This window comes from Octopus sinensis, linkage group LG25 (assembly GCF_006345805.1).
Source record: "Octopus sinensis linkage group LG25, ASM634580v1, whole genome shotgun sequence".
Classification (NCBI taxonomy): domain Eukaryota; kingdom Metazoa; phylum Mollusca; class Cephalopoda; order Octopoda; family Octopodidae; genus Octopus; species Octopus sinensis.
Genome location: NC_043021.1, coordinates 14,038,719 through 14,049,390, shown reverse-complemented (window position 1 = coordinate 14,049,390; position 10,672 = coordinate 14,038,719). Strand labels below are relative to the sequence as shown.

The following is a 10,672-nucleotide window of genomic DNA, read 5'->3' as shown; positions in this document are numbered from 1 at the left end:
CGTTGCCGTTCATCAGACAGTTTTTGCTAGCAAAAACTGTCTGATGAACGGCAACGAGAAACTCAGAGTAACAGATTTTGTTGAATAGCTTACATTATTTATTAAGTCATGAAGGAATGCAAAATAAAAGTAAATACGACTACAATGAATCCAGCGAAAATTATCAATAACCAATTATATCTTACACAAAAGTTATTTATCATGGGAAAATAGTAAGGCATGCAGTGCATACATAGACTCTTCCCCCTTAATGTATATATATTACAAAGTGAGATAGGGGTTATGAGTGTAACCCACTATGGGATATCATTTATCCAATATACTGCCAGTAAATACTCAATACATCAATACATCTGACTAATATGAGCATAATGAGATACTCTTATCTACAGGCTGAAACAGCTGTAAGATCCATTTTATATGTATTGTTCTTATGGTATTATCTTACTTATTGATGTGTACCGTTTTATTCTGTTTGATCTGGATGTTCCAAAATAATTAGTTAATAAATTATATGAATTGGTATTATCTAGTAGTTGATGATTGAAAGAAATCTATTCCTCCATTTTCTTATTTTGTGTGTATATATATATATATATATTTGTTCCTTTTCGAACCATGCCTGGCTCATAAGTACCGGTTTCCTTGGACGGGACGCCAGTCCGTCACAGGTGAGCTACAAGATGCAGGAGGAAAGAGTGAGAGAAAGTTGTGGCGAAAGAGTCAGCAGAAAGTTCGCCATTACTTTCTGTGGGAGCTGCGTGGAGCTTAGGTATTTCACTCATAAACACACACATCACCCGGTCTGAGATTTGATCCCTCGACTGCGAGTCTGCTGCTCTGACCACTAGTCCTTGTGCCTCCACACACATAATGCATGAAACTTTCAGCCCTTGAGTAACTCTGTAAATTCTGCCATTTATTAATATATATATATTTTCTCTCTCTCTCTCTCTCTCTCTCTATATATATATATATATATATATATATATATATTGTGTGTGTGTGTACTCGTTTTGAGTTGTTTTGCTGCTTGCATCACCAAACCAGTGTGTGTGTGTATATACATACACACACACATACTTATATATGTGTAAATATGTACACATATGTATACACACGCTCACACACTATGTATACCTCTCTCCCTACACTCACGCGGCCCAGTTCTCCGCCCTCTCGTCTGTTAATCAGTGTTCCAAACAAACGGGTTTAAGACTGACTGCCTGCACGAACTTCTGTATGCAGAACGTTCTGAACTCACGAATGTCAGATAGTTTATAGAATAGCTGCCAAACGTAGAGGTAAAACTTAGAATAAAGAGGTCTCAAAGTAAACGTAAGCGCATACTCAAGTTGTAGATAGTGGGGAAGAAGACAGAACTTTTCTGTTATCAAGCTTCGATATGTAGAAAAGGAGAGTGTAGGAATTTGATCTAGCAGTGTAATCAACGTATGCTAACCATATACGAGAGATGTTATGGGGTTACAGGCAGACTCAGAGAGATGGTAGGTAGACTTTCCAGCTTCGCAGCAAGATGCATAGGAACAGTTGGCGGTTAGATGACATGTGCTATATACTTCCGCCTTAACTACACACGTGTGACTACTCCCATCGATTTTGTTTGCTCATAATTTTCAGTAAAACTGGTATTTTTTAATGAAATTTCTCTAAGATGGTATAGATCGGAATTCGGAAGTATATAGCACATGTCATCTAACCGCCAACTGTTCCTATGCATCTTGCTGCGAAGCTGCAAAGTCTACCATCTCTCTGAGAAGGGGCTGTCAAAATGCGGGACAAAAGAAATGAGTGAGAGGCCAAGAAAGGGAAAGCAGATATTTTACTGCTTGCCTTCCAGCAGTGTTAAGCCAGCAGACACGTTGTCAACTTATTTTATCTCTTGAAGTGCTGATGTTTTTACTGTCCTGTGCAGCAGTGATCAAAAACTTGCCCATTCAAAGGACTTCCCTGAGGCTTTCCTCACAGTCAAACAGATTTAAACAAGAAATGCATATTTAGTCAATTTACAAGTTTGTCTTATTGCTTTCTAATATATTTCGTATGCTCATTTGGTATCGAGGAGTACACATTTTATCTTTTAATTTCTATTTGCTTCAATCAGTAGATTGTGGCCATGCTGGGTCACCACCTGAAATAATTTTTAGTCTAATGAATTCACCCCAGTTCTTTTGGTCTCTCGTGCTGAACTGCTAAGTTCATCATCATCATCATCATTTAGCGTCCGCTTTCCATGCGAGCATGGCTTGGACGGTTCAACTGGGGTCTGGGAAGCCAGAAGGCTGCACCAGGCCCAGTCTGATCTGGCAATGTTTCTACGGCTGGATGCCCTTCCTAACGCCAACCACTCCGTGAGTGTAGTGGGTGCTTTTTATGTGCCACCAGCACAGGTGCCAGACGGGGCTGGCAAACGGCCACGGTTGGATGGTGCTTTTTACATGCCACCAGCACAGGGGCCAGGCGAGGCTGGCAACGGCCACGATCGGATGGTGCTTTTTACGTGCCGAAAACACCAACACTGGTTGTCAAGTGTTGGTGAAGGACAAACACAGACACAAAGACACATATACAAATATATACATATGTGTGTGACCCCAGAGTTTTCTTGACTATTTCACACATAAAGCAAAAAGAAGAAACTGACAATTTGTATGAGTGTGTGTGTGTGTGTGTGTATGATTAAAAAGTAAAGTTTTCATCCATTCGTTCATGCAAATTGCTTTAGAATATAATTTTAAATAAAGTTATTTAAGAAAGATTATGTAAAAAAAGCAAACTAGCACCTAAATTATCTATTAGCATAAAGCTTCGATTTGTTTAAAAAGACTTAGCATGAAAACTGCAGGTGCTTAAGTAATCCATGCAGTATCCTCAGTTAGTAAAAAATTACACTTACACGCACACACAGGCATAGGAATGGGTGTGTGGTCAAGAAGTCTGCTTCACAACCACATAGTTTCAGGTTCAATTCCATTGTATGGCAGATGTTTCTGCACCATGGGCAAATGTTTTTTTACTATAGTTCCAAGCTAATGAATGACTAGTGAATGGATTTAGTAGATGATGGAAACTGAGAGAAGCCTGTTGTGTGTGTGCGTATCTGTGTGCATATGTGTGTGTGTGTGTTACTGTCTCCTTGCCTTGACATCATGTGATAGTTGTATAGTTGTAAGCAAATGTCACTGTCATACAAGAAGTACCTTCACTTCCAATCTGCCGTGAAGATATGTCTAGTTATGGAGAAATATTACCTCACTTGGAAACAAGTGAGGGTTGGTGATAGGAAGGGCATCCAGCTGTGAAATATCTCGCGTTGATGATATTCCATCCAACCCATACAAGCATGGAAAGGTGGACATTAAAACAACAATGGTGATGATGATGATGATGATGATACTTCTCACCTCAGTGGACTCGTGACTGTTGATTGCAAAGCTGACATGTTCTCTGTGCAAATCCCTTTTCTCAGTGTTGAGTCACTTCAGAGTGCCAGACTTGCTAGACAGGTTGCCATCATGACAGCTGAGAATGTCATCCCTCTATATTGTTTAGGGAGGAAGTTTAGCTACCATAACAGCTCTCTAAGTGACAGGGGACTAACAGGCTGTTTCTGCTATTCAACTGGCCACATTCAGCCAAAATATTTTACCTGTTTTATGCTCAAACTGGCCAGATCTGAACTCTCTGACCTTACTCTACAATGTCATACTAGAACTAAACAATCACGTCACTGGAATCTTGAAGGTATGAAATATTGTACAAATAATTCAAAACAACATGAATAAATAAACATTGCACTTGACACACTAATCTGAATTCTAAAGGGTTGAGGTAAAGAGAGAGTGGGGGGGGTGAGACAAAGAGAGGAGGGAGAGAGACAGAGAGAGAGGCAAGGAGCTTATAGTGTTAGTGTAACAGTTGAGAATGAATGAGGTTGCTTCCATGATGTAAGTAGTCAGGGGCAGAGGGGCTGGGGTGTTTAGCATCAAAAGAAATCACAAGTGTAGGGTCTTGCTGATCGGATGAGATAGTTGTGTGGAAGGATAGCTCCCAGCCCTCTCTTTCACTTAGCAATTGCTGACACAGGAATGTGCCTCTTGACTGTACATGGCTGGTGAGTCCTTAATGTGCTCCTGCCACCTTGTCCACCCAAACATGAGTGCCCTTGCCTTTGCTGTCGTTGCGCTCTGCCTTGCACCCTGGCAGCTGCCATGCTTGTACACATCACTGACAACAGTAGCTCTGTTTGTTCATTGTTTCACAGGCCCGGACTCCTCGCCCCTGCATTGCTGTTGTTGCTGTGGCCTCTTCGTCAAATGAAAACTGGTTTTGAGTTGTTTTGACTACTATTTTTAGCAAGCTGGTGCTACAAGTAGTACCCTTCATTATTAATTAATAATTTTGCTTTTATGGTTCTTTTACACATGCTAGCCACTGATATTATTGTAAATTATTAACAATATAATTCATATATATTTTTACATACACGCATATATATATATATATATATATATATATATACTAGCAGTATCGCCCGGCGTTGCTCGGGTTTATAAGGGAAATAACTATATAAGCATTTTTAGAGAGTTACTTCCCTTATAGATGCCAATTCGGGCTTTCTTAGCCATTTCTGTTTTGGTGTCTTCAAGCCATGAAGTCGTTGTTCTAAAAGAACGCTGGTCTCCTTGACAACGCATTACGACGTTGATTTCTTTACACTCCTTCCCCACAGCTTCACGAGGGAGGGAAGGTGGAGAAGCAAACAGGTGCAGCTGTGAGCGTGGATGCCAACTCCGCCGCCATTGACACACGAAAGATTATGCATTAAAATGGAATAAAAAATTATGTTAAATTATTTTTTAAATCGTAGACTCATCGTTGACGCGCGCTAATAGCCAGACGGGCTCGATATGAATCACGACTATAAGATACCCGAATTTGGTTAAACTGCACCGCAAAATGTGGGAGGAGTTAGGAATCTAAATCGAAGGGGACAGACACTCACACAACTAGAGTTTTATATATATATGCACACCTACAGTTGTATAGTAATGTAATGATGTAATTAATAGAACTATTCTTCCACATATTTTCCACACATAATCATTAGAGCATCAGAAGAAATGCCTTGTGATATTGTTCCTGCCATTTCTCCCTATGTTCTGAGTTCAAACCTTACCAATGTCAACTTTGCCTTTTACATTTTGGGTGGAGTGATAAAATAAAGTAGCAGTTAAGTATTAGAGTCAACGTAAATTGATTAACCGACTCCTCTGAAAACTGCTGACCTTGTGACTAAATCACAAATTCTTATTATTGCTACAAAAAAAATTACCTGAGAGAATGATTGTGAACAATTTAAGATTGCTTTCCAACCATGCAGTTTTGGATTCAGTACCAGTGTGTGGCGTCTTGGGCAAGTATCTTCTACTATAGTCCCAAGTTGACCAAAACCATGACGAAATATCTTGCTTCAAAACAGGTGCAGATTAGCAACAGGAAGGGCACCCAGCCATAGAAAATGTGCCTCAATTCTGTCTAACTCATGGAAGCATGGAAAAATGTAGTTGATAATGATAATATATATATGCATATATATTATATATATATATATATATACTAGCAGTATCGCCCGGCGTTGCTCGGGTTTATAAGGGAAATAACTATATAAGCATTTTTAGAGAGTTACTTCCTTATAGATGCCAATTCGGGCTTTCTTAGCCATTTCTGTTTTGGTGTCTTCAAGCCATGAAGTCGTTGTTCTAAAAGAACGCTGGTCTCCTTGACAACGCATTACGACGTTGATTTCTTTACACTCCCTTCCCCACAGCTTCACGAGGGAGGGAAGGTGGAGAAGCAAACAGGTGCAGCTGTGAGCGTGGATGCCAACTCCGCCGCCATTGACACACGAAAGATTATGCATTAAAATGGAATAAAAAATTATGTTAAATTATTTTTTAAATCGTAGACTCATCGTTGACGCGCGCTAATAGCCAGACGGGCTCGATATGAATCACGACTATAAGATACCCGAATTTGGTTAAACTGCACCGCAAAATGTGGGAGGAGTTAGGAATCTAAATCGAAGGGGACAGACACTCACACAACTAGAGTTTTATATATATATATATGCACACCTACAGTTGTATAGTAATGTAATGATGTAATTAATAAAACTATTCTTCCACATATTTTCCACACATAGTCATTAGAGCATCAGAAGAAATGCCTTGTGATATTTGTTCCTGCCATTTCTCCCTATGTTCTGAGTTCAAACCTTACCAATGTCAACTTTGCCTTTTACATTTTGGGTGGAGTGATAAAATAAAGTAGCAGTTAAGTATTAGAGTCAACGTAAATTGATTAACCGACTCCTCTGAAAACTGCTGACCTTGTGACTAAATCACAAATTCTTATTATTGCTACAAAAAAAATTACCTGAGAGAATGATTGTGAACAATTTAAGATTGCTTTCCAACCATGCAGTTTTGGATTCAGTACCAGTGTGTGGCGTCTTGGGCAAGTATCTTCTACTATAGTCCCAAGTTGACCAAAACCATGACGAAATATCTTGCTTCAAAACAGGTGCAGATTAGCAACAGGAAGGGCACCCAGCCATAGAAAATGTGCCTCAATTCTGTCTAACTCATGGAAGCATGGAAAAATGTAGTTGATAATGATAATATATATATGCATATATATATATATAGATATATATATAAAGAATAAAAAGTTTTGAAAGGTACAATGCACTATAATACAAACAATGGGCTATATACCTGTTGAAATTTAGTCATCCATAGACTGATAATTTTTCGTAATAAAATTCCTTCTCCAGATATTCTTAGATGGAAACACTGCTATAATTGGTTTCTCAACGGTGTGTGTGTGTGTGTGTGTTGTGTGTGTGTGTGCGTGCGTGCGTGTGTGTGGAGGCAGATAGCCTAGTGGTTGGAGCAGCGGACTTGCAGTCGAGGGATTGTGGGTTTGAATCTCAGACTTGGCGATGTGTGTGTTTATGAGCGAAACACCTAAGCTCCACGCGGCTCCAGCAGAAGGTAATGGCAAACTTCTGCTGACTCTTTTGCCACAACTTTCTCTTGCTCTTTCCTCCTGCATCTTGCAGCTCACCTGCGACGGACCGGCATCCGGTCCAGGTGGGGAACCTATATGCCAAGGAAACTGGGAAACCGGCCCTTATGAGCTAGGCGTGGTTCGAGAAGGCACAAACAACAATATATATATATATATATATATATATCAATACATACATTCATGCATATATATATATATATATATATATCATATACATATATGCATATATATATATACATATATGCAGATATATATATAATCATATACATATACATATATGCATATATAAATATAATCATATGCATTTTCTCTCCTTGTTTCTCTCCGTGTTTCTTTTCTGTGTATCTTTCTGTTGAAGAGCGTAGGCTCGAAACGTAAAAGACTTGTTTTATTTATATTCCTGAGCGCCATACTAATACAATTGTTTGTTTGTTTCCCACCTGCCTTCGTCTTTTGTTTATTTTCATAAAGCTTCCCGTTATATAGATAATCATATACATATACATATATGCATATATATATATATATATTATATATATATATATAATATTATATATACATATATATATATATATATATATATATTATATATATATATACATGTATATATATGCATATGTGTGTGTATAAGTGTTTATGCTGAAATTTCTAAATGCTATCCTGTTTCTCTTTTATAGAATGCTGTCCAAGAAATATGTTATCCCAGCCCTTGTACTGGTGGGCCTTTTGGTGTTGGCAGCTGTTGTTGCTGTCACTGTCTACTTTGGATTAAAGAATGAAAATGGACATGGACATGAAACCCCATCAGACCCGTGTCCCGATCTTACTGGAACATTCATACATACAGCCATTGCTTCCGATGCCCATTCAAACTGTACAGAAATTGGAGTGTAAGTGAACATTCTCTCTCATTATTTATCTCTCGTTCTCTTCCTCTCTCCCACTTTTTTAGTATTTCAAGATATTTTTATGCAATTTTGGTAAATATATCTGTTAAAATGAGATGTTAGTGTTATTTTCGTTTTTGCATAATTTAGATGACAATATATTCATCACACCTTGTTTGTGTGTGTGTGTATATATTATATATATATATACATACTATTTCTTCTAATATATAATACCTGTACATCATCTCCCAACCTTCCAATACATACTATTATATACACACACACATATATTTATGCATATATACACACACACACACACACATATATATATATATATATGGACATATACGTACACACACACACACACACATATATATATAGACATGTCCATACGTGGGCTGATTAACAAGTATCCAGACTGTTATTCTTCGAAGAAATAATATATTTTCGTGTGAGTGTTATGCGCCTGCGTGATTCTTAAATTGGGACAACAATACTTGAGCGATATTGATTCTTATTTCTTTACTGCCCGCAAGGGGCTCCACACAGAAGGGACAAACAAGGACAGACAAACGGATTAAGTCAATTACATCGACCCCAGTGCGTAACTGGTACTTAATTTATTGACCCCGAGAGGACGAAAGGCAAGTCGACCTCGGCAGAATTTGAACTCAGAACGTAATGGCAGACGAAATACCACTAAGTGTTTCATCCGGCGTGCTAACGTTTCTGCCATATTAACGAAGCTAAAGCACACAGAGTAAAGCCGCTAGGCACAAATTGAGCTTGAACTCTACTGTGCATACACACTATGTTTTAACATTCTAGCTCACTTCTGCTGTTTACAGCAATACTTCGAAGGAACATGTGTAGTGTGTGATCACATTGACCATGACAGAGAAAGTTGAGCAGAGAATGTACATCAAATTTTGCCAGAAGCTTGGTGATACCTGTTCAGAGGCCTACGCAAATTTTACAAAAAGATTTCATAGTTCTCAACACAATCAAGATCTTGTGCAACTGAAACCCAAGTGTTTTTTCAGTCAGCTGAAAGCAGTTTTGTCATAAACTTGGCAGACACACATCTCATATTCAAATCTTCAATGATAATGGACTGAACTGAACCATAACTAATCTGCACATCCTCTGATAACTCATGGATAGTGATTTGACAATTTCCCCTCACAGCTGCATGCACATCTGCAATGGTTTTCACGGTTCTGCTGATTGTGGGTCTCCCAAAACCTTCATCAATATCGACATTTTTACAGCCATCTAAGAAACGTCTGAATCGCTTGTACACTTGTGTGTGGCCCATACACTCCTCTCCATACATTTTCTGCAACTTTGCAGACCCTAAGCAAGTATCGCCATGACAAATTTCTCTGTCATAGTCAATGCGATGATCACACATCACACACACCTTCATTTGAAGCACCGCTATGAATAGTGGAAGGGAGCTAGAACGTTAAAACTTAGTGCACATGCACAGCAGATTTCAAGGTCAATCTTTGCCAAGCGGCTTCAGTTTCATTAGTATAGCAACTGTCTGTATACTTATTGATCAGCCCTCGTATATATACACACACATATATATATGTACATACATATATATATATATATATATATATATGTATACATATACACATATATATTCATAGATATTCTTGCAGTTATAATTGTAGCCTGTATCTCATTTACATTCAGCTCCACACAAACATATTTTAACCATTTGTTCTCCATTTCTTGTAATTCCTGATTTCCAGAGAAATTCTCAGAAAAAATGGAAGTGCTGTTGATGCTGCCATTGCCACCATCTTATGTGTTGGTTTAATTAATTTCCAGAGTTGTGGAATTGGTGGAGGTCATGTGATGACAATCTATATAAGGTAAATCTCCGCTGTTTCTATTGTAGTTTTATTTTTTATTAGCTATTAATCAGCAGATCTCCGATGATTAAACCATGTCTGTATCATTATCATTATTTAACATCCACTTTTATTCATCTTCATCATCATCATCTGGCAACAGCCACGCTCAAATGGTGCTTTTTATGTGCCACCTGCACAGGAGCCAGTCCAGCGGCACTGGCAACGACCTCGCTCAAATATTTTTTCACATGCCACCAGCACAAGTGCCAGTAAGGCAACGCAGGTAATGATCATGCTTGAATGGTGTTTATGTGCCACCGGCACGGAGGCCCGCTTGTTGCTCTGGCAACAATCATACTCGTATGGTACTCTTAGCGCTCGACTAGCATGGATGCCAGTCATCGAATTTGATTTCAATTTCGATTTCACTTGCCTCAACAGAAATCATCATCATTCTCATTATTATTATCAAAGCAACAAGCTGGCGGAATCATTAGCATGCCAGGCGAAATACTTAGTGGTATTTCATTGGCTGCTATGTTCTGTGTTCAAATTCCACCAAGATCAACTTTTCCTTTCATCCTTTTGGGGTCAATAAATTAAGCACCAGTGAAACACTGGGGTCAATGTAATTGGCTCATCCACTTCCCCAAAATTGCTGCCCTTGTGGTAAAATTTGAAACCATTACTATTATCATTTGTGGAAGGAAGCGAACTAGCAGAATCATTAGCATGCTGGGCAAAATGCTAAGTGGTGTACTAGGCACATGCATCATGACCAAATGTGTGCATCAT

The 10,672-nt window shown here is 38.6% G+C and overlaps 1 protein-coding gene across 6 annotated transcripts in view; it reads left to right on the top strand.

The window, feature by feature from the left end:
- LOC115224234 (glutathione hydrolase 1 proenzyme-like) overlaps positions 1–10,672 on the top strand; it is a 165,201-nt gene that overhangs the window by 134,542 nt on the left and 19,987 nt on the right. For all 6 annotated transcript variants that reach the window (XM_036513452.1, XM_036513453.1, XM_036513451.1 and 3 more), the window contains 2 exons: positions 7,794–8,006; positions 9,773–9,895. In XM_036513452.1, coding sequence (XP_036369345.1) covers positions 7,794–8,006; positions 9,773–9,895 — 336 coding nt within the window. The remainder of the gene's footprint in view (positions 1–7,793; positions 8,007–9,772; positions 9,896–10,672) is intronic.